Source organism: Trifolium pratense, linkage group LG7 (assembly GCF_020283565.1).
Source record: "Trifolium pratense cultivar HEN17-A07 linkage group LG7, ARS_RC_1.1, whole genome shotgun sequence".
In the NCBI taxonomy this organism is placed as follows: Eukaryota; Viridiplantae; Streptophyta; class Magnoliopsida; order Fabales; family Fabaceae; genus Trifolium; species Trifolium pratense.
The window spans coordinates 454447-470748 of NC_060065.1; the positions used below are offsets into that span (position 1 = coordinate 454447).

General features: G+C 33.4%; 3 protein-coding genes across 3 annotated transcripts; all 3 read left to right on the top strand.

The window, feature by feature from the left end:
* The first annotated feature begins 3253 nt into the window (after positions 1–3253).
* Positions 3254–4029, top strand: LOC123895517 (auxin-responsive protein SAUR50-like). The gene has a single exon (XM_045945891.1). It carries the CDS (start codon positions 3373–3375, stop codon positions 3697–3699), a length of 327 nt encoding a protein of 108 aa, XP_045801847.1. The 5' UTR covers positions 3254–3372; the 3' UTR covers positions 3700–4029.
* A 2669-nt stretch (positions 4030–6698) lies between these two features.
* LOC123895516 (probable ribosome-binding factor A, chloroplastic) lies at positions 6699–9218 on the top strand. Its single transcript, XM_045945890.1, has 3 exons — positions 6699–7242; positions 7442–7615; positions 8650–9218. Exons 1-3 carry the CDS (start codon positions 6892–6894, stop codon positions 8827–8829), a joined length of 705 nt encoding a protein of 234 aa, XP_045801846.1. The 5' UTR covers positions 6699–6891; the 3' UTR covers positions 8830–9218.
* Positions 9219–14018: 4800 nt separating this feature from the next.
* On the top strand, positions 14019–16268 carry LOC123896784 (amidophosphoribosyltransferase, chloroplastic-like). The gene has a single exon (XM_045947156.1). It carries the CDS (start codon positions 14185–14187, stop codon positions 15856–15858), a length of 1674 nt encoding a protein of 557 aa, XP_045803112.1. The 5' UTR covers positions 14019–14184; the 3' UTR covers positions 15859–16268.
* Positions 16269–16302: the final 34 nt, after the last annotated feature.

A 16302-nucleotide genomic window follows, 5' to 3' on the forward strand; every position in this document is an offset into this window, starting at 1 on the left:
CAACGAATTAGAATGTCGTAATTATTTTATACTAGTAACAAGTTAAAATATCTCAAAAATACTTGTCTAAAGAATATTTGAGAAAACTCACTAAAATATGAGATAACAAAAGACTGATCTAACTAGATAGAGTAGACTTTAGCATTTTCATGTGAAGGAGGGATCTGATATCACATTCACAGGGCTCTTTTTTTTACCATACAATATGTGTTGTCTACTCTAGATCATAGAGGATTTGTGGGGAGACAGTAACATGGGCTTTCATGTGCCAAGTGAAAGGTTAAGTCACTATCAACTCTAAAGTTTAAAGATTATCCCTTTGGTTTAGTTGCTAGCTAGCTCTTCTTAGCACGCAAGAACACAAAAATTGTTGCCATTTTTTTCTCCAATTATTCTCATTGGCAGAACATGAAGAGTCTATGCATGGAAGGTGACATCCACTTAACTATTAGTTCCCCATACATCAATAGAGAATATTACATCAACACAACTATACCTATACAAATGAAAACTACTATTAATGTATAATCCTTACATTACATGTGAATTTGAATTTAAATATGCAGAAAATATTCTGAAATGTATAACCATGCAATTAATAATTTCGATTTGTAAGTATATATGATTTATATCCCACAAAAGTGTGTGTTTAATTTTTGTTCCATGTGAAAACATTGTTAATGGTGTGAGAACATCGTTGATGGATAATACACAAAATTATACTCCATAACAACTTTCTGAACCATTAGGATATCCACCCTGATCTTGATGATTCGGGATCCAACAACAACAACAAAAATGGCGCGCCTTAATTTAGCAGGGTATTAGGAATCGTTTGTGTTAGTGTATTGTTTTGCATTTAGAAATACACACATAAAGACAGATCACAAAAAATTCAGGACATGGCCGTATATGGATACTTAAATTAACTTTGGAAGATAATTTTGTGTGGCTTGAAAACATGGTAAAAAGAAGCAAAACGAAGGCAGGGTAGACCAATATAGTGGTGCACACATGAGATGTAGATTTCTGTCCGATTACAATTTTTTGTATTAATTAGGCAGGACCACATGGGGAACCCTGCAATTTTAAGACACTATCAAACACTACACACACTAGCTAGTCATGACATGTAGTTGAGAAACTCAGAAGCAAGAAATACTACAAGCTTTTATTGCCAAATTTTATATACTCCCTCTATCATATAATAACTACTATCGCTTAATTTACAACAAAAACAAATAATAATAAATCATTTAAAAAAGTGTCATTTTCAATTTTCAACATAGTTTTAATTGATTGTTTCTGATTGTAGTATCTCTAATAATATATGCATCACTCTCAATTTATTATTTTTCACTTTACATTTATAATAACAAAAATACACCAATAGTTAATAAGGATAATTTAGCAAAATTATCATTCTTTTTTTATTATGTATGAATATTGAAATGATGAAATGCAACATGGGATGGGGAAGTACTTCTTTGTGCCTATCCCAGTATTTTGTTTTTGGCTGGAACCATTAATATGAATGTCTAGCAAGAAAAGAACCAGCCAGCTAGCCAACCACGTTGAATATGATTCACATTCAAAACTCACTCGACAAACTTTGCTCTTAATTAATCAATCTACACTTGAATTAATTTTAAATAATCAAAGTCATGGATAGACATCATGCACCTTGCTTGACTAAGCAAATACAATGTTGATAGTCAAATACTTGTTTGATTTGGTTTCATATGTTTAAAACCCTGATCCATTATGGATATATCATGGTTAGTTCTACATAATGTAAGACATAAAATAAATGATACTATGAAAGTGGGACGTACATGGATTATTTTTTGCACATAAGAAGGTTGTAGCCACAAGCCAAAAAGACCAAGTATGTTTTTACTAGTGTTGTGTACATTAATTGCTTCAATAATTTGGTGGTAATTAAGGACACATGGGTTTCTGCAAAGTTGATTGATTTTGTTTGAATTTCACGTGTCAGTAGTTCACGCAGTTTTACAAACCCAACAATATATTTCACAAAAGCCAAACCATTACCAGGTTGTACAGATGAGTACTTGTTTGTAGGTCCGTCCGTGAATATTTCAGCAGCCAAGGAAAACAAAATCATTTAGTAGTGCTATCGCTACTGTGAGTAATGAGTGGGGATTCTGTTCAAATTTGAAAGTTTCTCTATTAATTCTTGTTGAGATATAATAAGAGAGTGGTGATCGATGGTGAGTTAAATCTCATATTAGTTGGAAGAGTTAATATTGAGCAACATATAAGTAGGAGGAGGTCCCATAAACCTAATGTTTAAGGTTTTGAATGAAAGTGTGGTGTCAAAGTTTTTTAGTCTACTGTGTTGATCTAACTCAATGAGACTCCCCCTCCCGGTACAAGTATCAAAGCTTCCTCTAAGATCAGTTGGGTCACCTGCTATTAAGTTACGTTACCAGGTCACCCACCATTTATATTCACGCACCAAGTCCAATAGTGTTAGGCGTGCGGGGTGTGTTAAGAGTATCACATATAGATTTATGAGTAGAAACAATCTTCACCTTACAAGCCAAAATCTGGCTAAAATATATATATTTGTTGATCTAAACTTATACTACTTTAATAACTAAGCGACTGAACTACAATAGTTAATGGGGGAACTCGAATTCAAATCCTAACTTAAACAACCAATGACCACAATTTACTTACCCCGTAACCAAACTCATAATTACCATGACCCCTTTTCACATGTAACTAGAGGGTTATCATTTGAGAAAAAATTATTCTCTATTAATGTTGTATTTTTTTGTTATTATGGTATAAGTACGAAATTTCCACTAATGAGTCATTTTTGTCAGGAAATTTGTGGAACACGCCAGGTGAATTATCCCCTCTCAACCGGATCTTTTTATGCGTGTGAGCCATGAATCGAATCATTAACCATATGTTTAAGGGGAGCAAAACTTTTAACATTTTATTAATGTTTTATTTAAACCTTAGTAACTGTGATTGGGAGTGATGGGAGAAAATAGAGTTTGAAGCATAGAAAGATTAGGGCCATGTTATAGGTGCCATAGAGAGGACCAACATAGAAGAGAGATGCCAGTGGGCTTGGTTCCCACCACCAAAATGTCCTTACTCAAATACACACACCCCAAAACACCCGTGGGCTCTCCTTTGCCCCCACACTCCACATGAACTCAACCCTCTCTCTCTCTCTCTCTCTCTCTCTCTCTCTCTCTCTCTCTCTCTCTCTCTCTTCATTGCTTCTCCATAAATACTAACCGTCACTCCCATTATCACTTCCACCACCACCACCACTAATAGTCCTAGCTAGCTCTCTCCCTCTCTCTCTCTCTCTCTCTCTCTCTGAAAATGGCTATTAGATCAAAATCAAGCAAACTTGCTCAGAACACAGTCCTTAAGCAAATACTAAGAAGATGTGCAAGCTTAGGTAAGAAGTATGATGAAGAGGATGATCAAGGTCTTCCTGTTGATGTCCCAAAAGGTCATTTTGCTGTTTATGTTGGTGAAAACAGAACCAGATACATTGTTCCAATCTCATTCTTGACACACCCTCAGTTTCAATCCCTCCTTCGACAAGCTGAAGAAGAATTTGGCTTTGATCATGATAAGGGTCTCACTATTCCTTGTCAAGAAGTTGTTTTTCGCTCTCTAACATCAATTATGCTCAGATCATGAACACAAACAAAGTTTGGCTCTACTTGAAGAAAAGGTGATCAAGATGAAGCTGCATCTATCTAGCTTTTGCTTCTCTTTTTTTAACATCTTTTCTTCACTTTACCGATCTAGTTTGGTGTTTTTTTTTTTTTTTTGTTCTTTTCTTGATGTGTTTTTGTTTTGAATAGCCCTTTTTATATTTGGGGTGTTCTTCTTTTTAGTTTTGGTTAATTATGAGACCATAACTTTTGTCCTCAGGAGCATTTCTTGGGGTAAAAATTGTATAAAGGGTTTTCAGATTTATTTTCCTCATAGGCGTTTCATGATATGAAATCTGCAAGTTTTTAGCTATTGGCACCTCTCTTTAGTCTTTCCATACCCCACCTACCTACCATGTGAAATTAAGATTTTATGCCGGGACACACAAACTGGGAAAGCGAGATTAGTTCATAGTAATTCAAAATCCAATAATAGGATGCAAATTAATATAAATAAAATTCATAATAATAATGAAAGTAATGGGGAACAGAACATAACATGCATGACTTGTCTGATCTGACAAACGTGCTGTACTTAAGTGTACGGATCATCAGGGTGTTACTATGCTTTTTTAATTGAAAGAATACCCCACAAACATCAATCCTAAGAATACTATATTAAGGAATAATAGGTTTTGTAAGAGTATCAAAATAATAGTATCAGTATATCATAGTTGGTTTGGCTGGATTAAAATTAAATTAAATACTAGTCATGTACTTGCACAGAATTTCTCTCCAAATCATATAAAATTTTGACAGTGTTTAATGTTTAATGTCAATTTCTGATGTATAAACATTTCTGGCAGATCAATTAGAGTAGTTAAATGAACAAAGTAGATCATTCTTTTCTTTTTGGCAATTTTTTTTTAAAGTTCTCTTTAGCAATGTTATAATCATTATTTTAGTACAATATATATGATGATGTTAAAAAAATAATTACTATATTGTGTACAATTCAATTGGTAGCTAATAGAATTTTGGTTTGTAGAAATTTGGGTTCGACCTAAGGAATCTACTTCTTTTCACTTAATTAAGGCATACGAGTCTAATCATATATAAGTCATTAGATTATTTGACAAACTATAAAATAATTACTCCAAAAAAAGTATAAATTATATTTTAACTCTTTGTTACTAATTTAATAACGGGAAACAAAAAAACTAATGATCAGTACTAAATATAAACATTCCATGTGATATATGGCACCATGTAGATGTAGCAAGAAATAGGTAGTACTTCGTAAGTCATCTCATCACTCACTATTACATAACTCTTTTAAGAATGTCTTGATGACCTAGTAGCAAAATAAACCTGAAATATAATGGCCATGTAAAAATATAGGGATGCGTTGTAAATACAATTCAATTGATAGTTGCATGTATTTGATATATTAGGACACATGTTAGGCTTTGCTTGCGAGTTTGGATGGGAGGGGAGAAAAAAATGAGAATTTTTTCATATTTTTTAGAGAATATTTTATAGTGAATGATAGATTAGAGGAGCTATACCTAATGTAAGGTTGGAGAGAATCACACACGTCAATTAAGAGTTAAATTTAAGACTTAAACTCAAATCACATAATGTGTGCGGAATGTCCAATCATATATGTTAACTACAACCAGTGAGAGCTCTATTAAGGGATTTGAACCCTTTTTTTTTTTTGGTAGAGGGATTTGAACCTCTATTAAGGTATCATTAGCATCAATCAATTAAAAGAACAAAACAAGTTGCATACGAAATAACTTTGAAAGGGACTACTGCCTTGCATTTGCAAAGAAGGACAAATTGAGAAACAAAGGCTGCCTCTAGTTTAATGGTCCTCTTCATTATTAATGCTTCATTTTATTTCATTTAGTTTCAGCCGCAAAAAGCTTTCTATTATATGCACAACGATCTTCCTATACCTCACATTTTGCCTTAGCCCCAAAAAATATCTTAGTACTCCCAAAGATCAAATTCCTTCTACTCCTAAAGGTGAAAGTTTAACCACTTGACTATTTAACCAAAAAATAATAATGTTTGTCCATCAAAAAATTAAAATCCTAATAAAAAAGAGTAGGTATTTATTTTCGCGCCTCCTGAACTTCCAATTTTACGCCCCTCATAGGTTAGGTAGCGAGTGTATAAAATATCAAAAACTTAGTTTTATAAAAAAACAAATTTTGAATGAAACATTGTATGAGCGAGTGATTAAAAAAAAAAAAAAAAGAGATGAAGAACTTTTGAAGTTTCCAAAAATGGGAGATAAGGATAAAGAATTTCATTTATTTGTGGAAACATATCAATTGGTGGAACCCTCGATAAAAGAAAAAAGATGATGTATATAAATCACTTACATGTTCCTCTTAATTCTATATATCATTTGGAAAAACATTAGGGCTATCCGAGAACAAATTATTTTTATTGGAATCATTCCTATAATGAATTCCTTTGGGAACTTCTATAGTAAATGAAATATATAGGGTTTGTGTGTGCGCGCACGATTGGTCGATGCTATCCCACAACCGCTCTAGTGACCAATCAAAATATGGTCTTGGATGGTGACCAAATTTTTAAAGAGTTCACTAGTTAAAGTGCAAATTGAGTTCGCACTCTAAATTTTTAAGAGACGTGACGGTACAAACGTTAGGGTTGGGTTAAAAAAATTGTCACTTACTACCTAGGAACCAGCACAGATGTTTTCTCTCCCCACCCCCCGTGATTCTTTTATACCCCTGAATTTCCAATTTTACCCTTGTAAAAAACTTCGGTTTATAGAAACCGAAGTTTTTTTTGCCTTGAAAACCGAAATTTACTCTGAATTTGTACTAGAAAAAATTCGGTTTCTGCGAACCGAAGTTTTTTGCAAGGGCAAAATCGGAATATTGGGGGGTATAAAAGAATCACGGGGGGTGGGGAGAGAAAACATCACCAGCACAATATGATCTGGGCCTAACGTAAAGCCCAACAATGACGTATTTGTTATGGGCTTGGTTGTAGCGATGATTTGGGCTTTTGGATTGGTTGTTGGTTGGTGCGGTGCCGCTACTGCAACTGAATCGAGGACGATACCATAGAATCGAATCGAGAAAGAAGGAATCGGATAGAGTAGAGTAGATTAGATTAGAGATTAGAGGAAGGTTCATTTTCAATTTCAATTTTGAATTTTGAATTTAGAACAGAACAGAACAGAGCAATGAGCACGACGCAACTTCTTCTTCTTCACACAGCACTTATACCATCGCTCACACCTTGCTGCCGATGTAATAATAACAATATCTCAACCACAACCACCGCAACTATAATTCAGACTCAGTTCCTCACAACGAAGAAAGCGGTTACTGGTTCAAGAAGAATAATAAAATGTATGGCCAATCCGAAGAGAGTTAAAATGGTTGCTAAACAAATCAGGAGAGAAATTGCTGATATGCTTATCACCGATAATGTCTTGCAGTTTGCCGTTCTTCCAGAAGCTTCTTTAGGTGCTGATTCTTATCTCTCTTCCGTCACCACTATCACCGACGTCGAAATCACCGGTGATTTGCAGGTTTCTCTCTTTCTCCATTTCCCTCCTAATTGCTTCTTTATCATTTTCGCAGAATTCATATGACTAATTGAATGAATTTTTCAATTTTGTGTTAGAGAGAACCTGAATTGAATTTATTAACTATCTTTTCTCATCTAATCTAATTGGAATGGTATATTACATTACTATGTGATTTTCTAACTGAATACATTTAGTGTAGTTGGCTAAGGTGTATGTATCTGTTTTTGGAGATGAAAGAGGGAAGGAAATGGCTCTGGCTGGCTTGAAGGCAAAAGCAAAATATGTCCGAACTCAGTTGGGGAGGCGTATGAAGTTGCGGTTAACTCCCGAGATACGATTTATAGAGGATGAATCTTTTGAGAGAGGAAGCAGGGTAACAATTACTATATTCGATTATTAGCCGCTTGTTTTTACCGTTATATATTATTATATTTGTTTATGCATCAATGACACTAATGTTGCTTAATTGCCGATGGATAATCCCATACCTAATGAATGTGGTCATGAAGATTGAAACGGTTTTATGATTGTCTTCTATTACTAATTACCAGTAATTGCTAATGACAAAATTGTGTTTTACTCCCCCCACATGCCATCACCTCCTTTATTTAATTAACATGTGACACTCTCCTAGTACAATGCACTTTCTTGGAGCTCAAATTAATTTTCGCTTAAGTTGTTTTTGTGCTGGGTACTTGTTTTCGCTGGTTCATATGCAGACATAATGTTGTATGTTTTTGTTTTGATGCTAGTTCATCACTACACATAGGGTTTATCTTCTATCTACTATCTACTATCTATTAAAACGAATGACCTTGATCTGCCATGTGTCAAAATTTATTCTGCAATTTCCCGCCAGTTTCCCCACAATTCTGCACTAGTTATATTTAGACCGCTCTTGCTACATGGGTTACTGCTACTTGTTATTCTACATAAGAATAAGATGAAAAATAGAATTTTATCACAACTTGTATGGGCAACTTCTTGTGCAGCTACTCTCACTCAATTAGTGTTTTTTAGAGGAGGAGGTGGTGGCTTCTTTGACTATTTTTCAAAAAAAAAAATGTTCATTTCTGATGACAGGATTGTGGGTGGAACATTATTCCCCAACAAGAAAATGAGGGATATAAGACAAGATCCTATACTATTCTACTATGCGTCTCGTTTTGTTATTAATTTGTGATCATATATGATTGGATGACAATAAACTTTTATCACAAAGATTTATTAGACTTTAATGAAGATATTTATTACACATGACTAACAATTTTGATATAATAAATGTTACTCTGGGATGAATTCAAATATATGCTAATCAGAGTCCTTTACATTGCCGATGCAGCACTCCATCCTTTTCTGCATTTCAGCCTCTTGTAACCACTTTTTATTGGCCATTCAAATTTTCAGGTCATTGCAATATTAGATAAACTTAAGGAAGAGGAGGAGAGTAGAACAAGTCAAAACATAGAGCAGTTGGATTCGTCAGCAAACCAAGATGAGTCTGAGCAGCTGAATTCATCAGCAGATGAAGACGATGGTGATTGGGACGATGATGACCGTGACGAAGGTATCATTTATGTGAAATAGCTGCCTCCTAGAGCATCAGTATATTGTGCGTCTGTTATGGAGATGGAGAGACCATGCAGTGTTGGTAGGTATGTTTTGATCAACTTGTGTCAAAAAGCACTTAGATAATCTCAAGTTCCGTTTTGTCTAGATGAATGGTTAATATTAAGATTTCTATTAGGTTTGTATTCCAAAAAGAATTATACTCTGTATATGTGTCCTAATTTTGGTTTGTTTAGCTTTAGAAAGAAAATCACAAAGATTTTCTTAACTGTTTGGTTATTAAATTAATTAATTAATTAATTAATTACATCCACACAGTGCAGGGAAACACTTACACTGCAATGCTTATCCGGAAAGATGTTGCTCTTGTTAATTAGTTAAGTGACAAGATAATCTTTTTTTGGTTACAAGTAACAAGCTTTGAGAGGTCATCAGATTTGTCCCAACTAGGGTAGACAAATTTTAGGGTTTTATCTCCAAAAAATATGGCGCAATTCAAGATGAGAATATATGAGAGGACTTGAGTATACATTTCTTTTCTTGCTTTACTTGATCTCTTGAAATTGAATTTAACTATCTGGACAAATTTCAACATGAACAAGATGCACACATCTCAACCTGGTTTTTTCTTTTCTTTTTTAGTGGTGTGTGTGTGTTGCCTTCCTGGCTTCCCCTCTTGTCACATTTCTCACTGGTATCTTTGAATCGGGTATGATGTACCGACTTATTGAAAAATGCCTTTCCACTTGTTTTGTCCAATCAAGCAGATAATGCTTGTCTCACTAACATAAAGATTTTAAGTTGCTCCAACCTCAGAGATCTAGGCTACATTTCTTCCAATGTTTGGCAGTATGGAGGAAGCTATAGTCATATAAACTATCTTATTGTGGGATGCAGGTTAATTAGTCGTGATTTATGAACATTTGATATCAGATCCTGTAAAAATGTTGCAGTAAACAGTTTTGAAATCTAGTAAAAGTCTAGTTTCACTTGAAATCTAGAAGTATAGTTTTTAAATTAGAGACTTGGTGTTAGTTTCAGTTTATATTAAAACAAATTTCGTAGGCTTTTAATTCAGTGGCACTTTTTAGGCAAAAACAATGTTTCATAAACAAAAATTACTTGAAAAACTTGTGCATTACAATATTTTTTTTAATCCAAACTGACCTCTAAAGATGATATAGTTCCTCGACGAATATTTATATATTTTGCCTACTTTTTCCATGGACGTAATTCTTGTCCTGCCCTCCTCATATTCGATATTGTTAACTGCTTTCAGTGATGGGAGCTTTCTTTTGAGACCCTTTTTTTGGCTTGAAAATAATACAAACAGATAAAGTGAATCAAAAATTAGAGCTTCACGCAAACAATCCAATGAAATTTCTACTAGTACTGTGAACTCTTTTCTTTTTTTTAATTTTTATGGAACTATGCGCACAATTCTACTCATCAAACCAACAGTTTTAGATATATATATTCAAAACATTGAAAATATCTTAGAACACCTACCGGAGATTAAAGATTCTAGTTACAGTGAGTTAACAAAAACATAAGGAGATTGTTTCGAATCCTTTTTTGTGAATCAATTGTTTGAAGAGGATGATAACAAAATCACACGTGACTCAAATTTGACTCATGTAATACTAATAAGGACGGAGAAAATGGGGAGAACAAAAGTGAGGGGCCTGCATAATAATGAAGCTAGACGAGGCAACAGCGTTGAATTTTAAGTTCCCTGCCCAAAATTGAAAAACTCAATCCCTGTGGAACACATTCAGATTACTCTTAACCAAATCAACCATGTGCATCTTTGAGAAATTTTCAACGTCAATTATCCAATATTACCAATGGAAAGTGCTACATTCTTCGACTCCATGCTACATCTAACTTGGTGTTCACTCTAACTTACAAAGTACTATGTCTCACTCAAACTTAGTGTTCACCTTGAGCCTATAAAATCAACATTTCACAACCTTACAAAGTACTATGTTTCACTTAAACTTAGTGTTCACGTCAAGCTTGCACTGACTTTGGCGTCATAGTGGTTTTTGCAAGCTCCAACGTCGCCTTCTCCTCAAATTTCGACCTTCAATTTAGAGCATCCTTCAATTTAGAGCATCCTTCCACTGATCACTATGAATCCTTCTCATATTTTGAGTTATGTTCGTAACACTTTTTTTTCTCTACATTGGAAACGTAAGGTATAAGCTAAGTTCATGTTTTTTTTTTAAGAAACTAAATTAGCTCACCCAAATTGGCACCAGAGAGAATCGAATCTCAGACCTCAAGAGGAGCACACTCACATGTCTTAAGTCAATACCAATGCACCAACCGAAATGGGTTTAAGCTAAGTTCATGTTACTACCACTAGTATATATTAAATAATATTTAAAATATTAAATTGCAAATGTTTATACTTGTATATTTTTTTTTTTCTTTCTGACGGTATTGTTTTGAGAAAATTGTTACCACTATTATTATTTATTGGTGACTAGTATTAAAGAAAAAAGAGGAAAGTGTGTGTGAAGCAGTGAATGTGAATGAATGGTGGGGTGGGAGAATTTGGCATATTATGTTTTGTCCTTGCGTAGTCCAACTGTTAAAGTGACCAATCAAGTCTATCCAATAATATGCTTTTTAAGAATCATCACCTAAGTGACCAAGTCTATCCTATTTCGTCCCTATATTTGCTACCCATTTCTCTTGGCCACTGATCATTGGAACCTCCTTCTCATAACTAGTACTAGTAAATACGTAACTCCTTTATCCATATAGAAAAGAGTCTTGATATTTTGACATAAAAATTCGACATCGTATAAAGATATCGTATATAAAATACATTCAATATAAGTGTTTATCAGATTGGAAGAGAAAATATGAAATAAAAAAATTAAAAAAATAGAAAGCCATATATTTATGTCAAAATAACACGGTGTTGATGTGAATATTTGTGTTAAGATGGTTTTTATTTTTTTATTTTTACTACTTTCTTCAATTCTAAATATATAAGTCAAAGTTACTTTTAAAATTCATTGAACAATGAATGAAATTGATCTAGCCATCTTTATAATAACTATTTGCTTATATTTAAAAACTAAGAGAGTAGTATATAACAATAGATTAGTGCACAAACGCATATTATGATCCTCTTATACCATGTTATCTAAGACGGGCCTCATTAAAAAATACTTGCTATTGTTCTTTAGTTTGACACAAATTTTCTAATTCTATCAAATCAGAATTATTAATTAGTAAATTAATTTAGTTTCATTCAACTATATTTATTTATCTTGCAGCTATAGGTTCCAATTATATGAGTTAAGACAAACTTGTCGTGCATTCACTTGCTTACAGAGTGAAGATTCAAGAAGAAAAACATTTTGCATAAGAATAATATATTGTATTCTTAGTTGATGGAGTATGATTAATTTTCTTTTCCATATAAGGTGTACAAATTAAGAAAGGAATAGAAAGTTGGTCATTTCTATTTTCAAATAAATTCCCAGCTAATGGTTTAGATTATTAGATGCCTATAAAGCACAAGCACGATACAAACACTAGCATGTCGATATCAATAATAATCTGAGAAAATAACATAATTCAGTATAATTATAAGTGTCAATATCGTGTCGATGTCTAATACCAAAACGTATTCAACATTGAGACACGCCTAATTTAACAAATATCCGTACTTCATAGATATCCAACTCAATTTTCAACTTGGCTTGAAAGCATATAGGAAAATTTTAGAAAAGGGGAACAGTGTTCAAAGAATCCAATCGAAACAAAAGGGACAGCAGCGCCTTTCAATTTAAACCTCAAGAAATTCTTGAGAGAGAAATCGGATATATAATACAAAGTCAGCGGTCAATTTCATCTACAAAGCTAAGATTCCCAATATTGGTGTTTCTCATGTTAGATGGAATCTGGATTGCATGGAGTTGCATAATAATCTTCATTGGTGTAGTCATCATGTCAATGATCGTTGAATTAAGATAAGTACGAGTGTTTTAAGTATAATTTTTATTGTTCTATAAAACTAATTTTTTTTTACTTTAAAATCTATTTCATTTCACTTCAATTTAACGATAATCGATATAATAACTGCACTAATACAATATTTTGACAACTTTGTGCAATTCAAATTCTACCATGAGGTGCGGGAAGAGATTAGGCATGATAATAAAATTCATTTTCGCGGGTTCGGATAGAAAAAACTCGAGTTGAATGGATTTGCGTTTTCCCCATTTCAAAAGACGGGTGGAGTGGATAATGGAGATATTAATATTCACTATGAATCCACTCCGCTTGTATCGAAATTATACTTTACCAATTTTAAATTAAAAATTCTTAAACAAAATTTTAAATTACATTTTTTTTTAAGTTGAATATTAAACAAGTTGTTTTCCTCTATATTTTTCTGGTTTAAAAAAAATTATATTGTTGGGAAAAAATAATTTTGGATTTTTAACATTTTCTTTAATTAATAATAAAAAAACCAAAATACAACCCAAGTTTATAACTGGTAGAGAAACGCTCATATCCGAACCTCGTTGGGTATTAAGTTGATGATCTACTCTTTATTGCCGTTAAGAATTGGGACGGGGGTGGGAATACCCGAACTTTATGAGTTTTGAGGGGGCAAATTTCGTCTATGTGCCGTCTCATTGTCATGCCTAAAAGAGATTCTAATAAATTTTCATATTGTTGTCGTAATTTTTTAGATTTTGTTTGAGTTTGAAGGGCGTAAAAACAAGTAAAATTATTTATATATTGAAAAAAAAAATTCCATGATAATTATAAAAGAATTTTTCGTAATAAATCTTATATATGTTTGTTAGTTTTACAATTGGAAATTGAACTTATCTCAATAATTGTTTCTAATTTATAAATATCTATTCAAGTATTCTCATAATCAATGTGCACCCTTGCGTTGGCGTCAAACGCTATTGGGTTTGGGGCACGAATATAAATAGTGGATGACCGATTAAAAATTTAGTAGAAGGCGATCAATGGATTGTGAAGGAAACTTTGATATTATCTTATAATTGGAATTTGTCCTAATTTAACCCTATAAAAGTGAAAATTATTTTTATTTTATAAATATAAATTCAGGTCATCTCACAACAACCGTCAGACTTTATGACAAAAATAAATAAATAGGGAATATTTTATCTTTTGAAAAGAAAAAAAAAAAGGTGAAAAGAAGAAGAGAATCTTAGATATTAGAATCATAAGAGAAAACAGAGTAATTGGGCCAACTTGTTTTGTTAGTAACAAAACCTAAAGTGATGTGATTGTTATATATTGCGCGCCTCCTCTGTTCTGCATACCCTGTTTTTGTTGTTACGACTTACGACAATAACAATAACAATGGCAGCACCGTATCTCTCTTACTCTTCTTCCCTCTCTAACCCTAAACTCTCTTTTTCTTCTTATTCACCTTTCAAATATTCAACCACCACTAACCCTTCTTTTTTCCTCAACAAAACTCTTCTCAATAAAAACTCAAGCCACAACAACACAATAACACTTTCTCACTCCCACAAATATAAAACACTTTCTCCATGCAGCAATATCAACAACACATTCTCATTCGATGATGACGACGAAAAGCCTCGTGAAGAATGCGGCGTTGTTGGAATATACGGCGATCCAGAAGCTTCTCGTCTCTCTTATCTGGCTCTCCATGCTCTTCAACACCGTGGTCAAGAAGGTGCTGGTATCGTAGCCGTCAACGATGATAAAGTCCTTCAAACCATTACCGGCGTTGGTCTTGTTTCCGAAGTTTTCAACGACACCAATCTCCGTCAATTACCAGGAACCTTAGCCATCGGTCATGTTCGTTACTCAACTGCAGGACAATCTATGCTCAAAAACGTTCAACCTTTTGTTGCAGGTTACAGGTTTGGTTCAGTTGGTGTTGCTCATAATGGAAATTTTGTTAATTACCGTTCTTTAAGAAATGAACTTGAAGAATCTGGTTCAATTTTCAATACTACTTCTGATACTGAAGTTTTACTTCATCTTATTGCAATTTCAACTCATAGACCTTTTATAGCTAGAGTTATTGATGCTTGTGAAAAAGTTAAAGGTGCTTATTCAATTGTGTTTATTACTGAAGATAAACTTGTTGCTGTTAGAGATCCTTACGGTTTTCGACCTTTGGTTATGGGAAGAAGAAGTAACGGTTCTATTGTTTTTGCTTCTGAAACATGTGCTCTTGATTTGATTGAAGCTACTTATGAAAGAGAGGTTTATCCTGGTGAAGTTTTGGTTGTGGACAAAAATGGTGTTCAATCTCATTGTCTTGTTTCTCATCCAGAACCAAAACAATGTATTTTTGAACATATTTATTTTTCACTGCCAAATTCTGTTGTTTTTGGGAAATCTGTTTATGAATCAAGAAGATTGTTTGGTGAAATATTGGCTACTGAGAGTCCTGTTGATTGTGATGTTGTGATAGCTGTTCCTGATTCTGGTGTTGTTGCTGCACTTGGTTATGCTGCAAAAGCTGGTGTTCCTTTTCAACAAGGGTTGATTAGGTCACACTATGTTGGTAGAACTTTCATTGAGCCATCACAGAAGATTAGAGATTTTGGTGTTAAGTTGAAGCTTTCGCCGGTTCGCGCTGTTCTTGAAGGGAAAAGAGTTGTGGTTGTTGATGATTCAATTGTGAGAGGAACAACATCATCTAAAATTGTGAGGCTGTTAAAAGAAGCTGGTGCTAAAGAAGTTCATATGAGGATTGCATGTCCACCAATTATTGGGTCTTGTTATTATGGTGTGGATACACCTAGCTCAAAAGAGTTGATATCTAATAGGATGAGTGTGGAAGATATAAAAGAGTTTATTGGTTGTGATTCACTTGCTTTTCTACCTCTTGATAGTTTGAAGAAATTGTTGGCTAATGATTCTTCTAATTTCTGTTATGCATGTTTCACCGGGAAATATCCTGTTGATCCTAATGATGGTCCGTTTGATTTGAAGGAAGGAAAGAAGGAAAACACGAAACCGATAAATGAGATGGAGATTGTTGGAATTTGATCACAATTGTTCTACTTGTGATGATTTTTGCATTATATAGACACCACACATTATACAAGGGACAAGGTAAGTGGGGAGGTAAATGTCTAAAGAAACTATCTTCTTCTAACTACAATATTTTATTTACTTGAGCTAATTCTGAAATTTGGATTTTGGAGCTGGCCAATTTTGAATACCTATTTGTTGGTCATATCTTAGGATTTGATATTTGGAATTTTCTTATTTATATACTTTAGGTCAATCTTATAGTAAGATTAAAAGCTAGGGAGGTTTTTTTGTAGGTTTTTTTGGAACTTCAAGTTTTACTTTATTATTATTATTGTTTTTTTTTTCCTTTCAATATACAACTTTATATATATCAGCTCTTCAAAGAGTGTACTAAGATATGAAATTACTGCATTTATATTTCACCTCGTTTCATTTTGGTGTTTTACTAATGTCAAA

Bases quoted from the DNA above. Each gene is read 5' to 3' on its own strand.
- LOC123895517 (XM_045945891.1), top strand. From the start codon at position 3,373: ATGGCTATTAGATCAAAATCAAGCAAACTTGCTCAGAACACAGTCCTT.
- LOC123895516 (XM_045945890.1), top strand. From the start codon at position 6,892: ATGAGCACGACGCAACTTCTTCTTCTTCACACAGCACTTATACCATCG. The intron at 7,243-7,441 runs GTTTCTCTCTTT...CATTTAGTGTAG, and splicing joins AAATCACCGGTGATTTGCAG to TTGGCTAAGGTGTATGTATC. The intron at 7,616-8,649 runs GTAACAATTACT...TCAAATTTTCAG, and splicing joins CTTTTGAGAGAGGAAGCAGG to GTCATTGCAATATTAGATAA.
- LOC123896784 (XM_045947156.1), top strand. From the start codon at position 14,185: ATGGCAGCACCGTATCTCTCTTACTCTTCTTCCCTCTCTAACCCTAAA.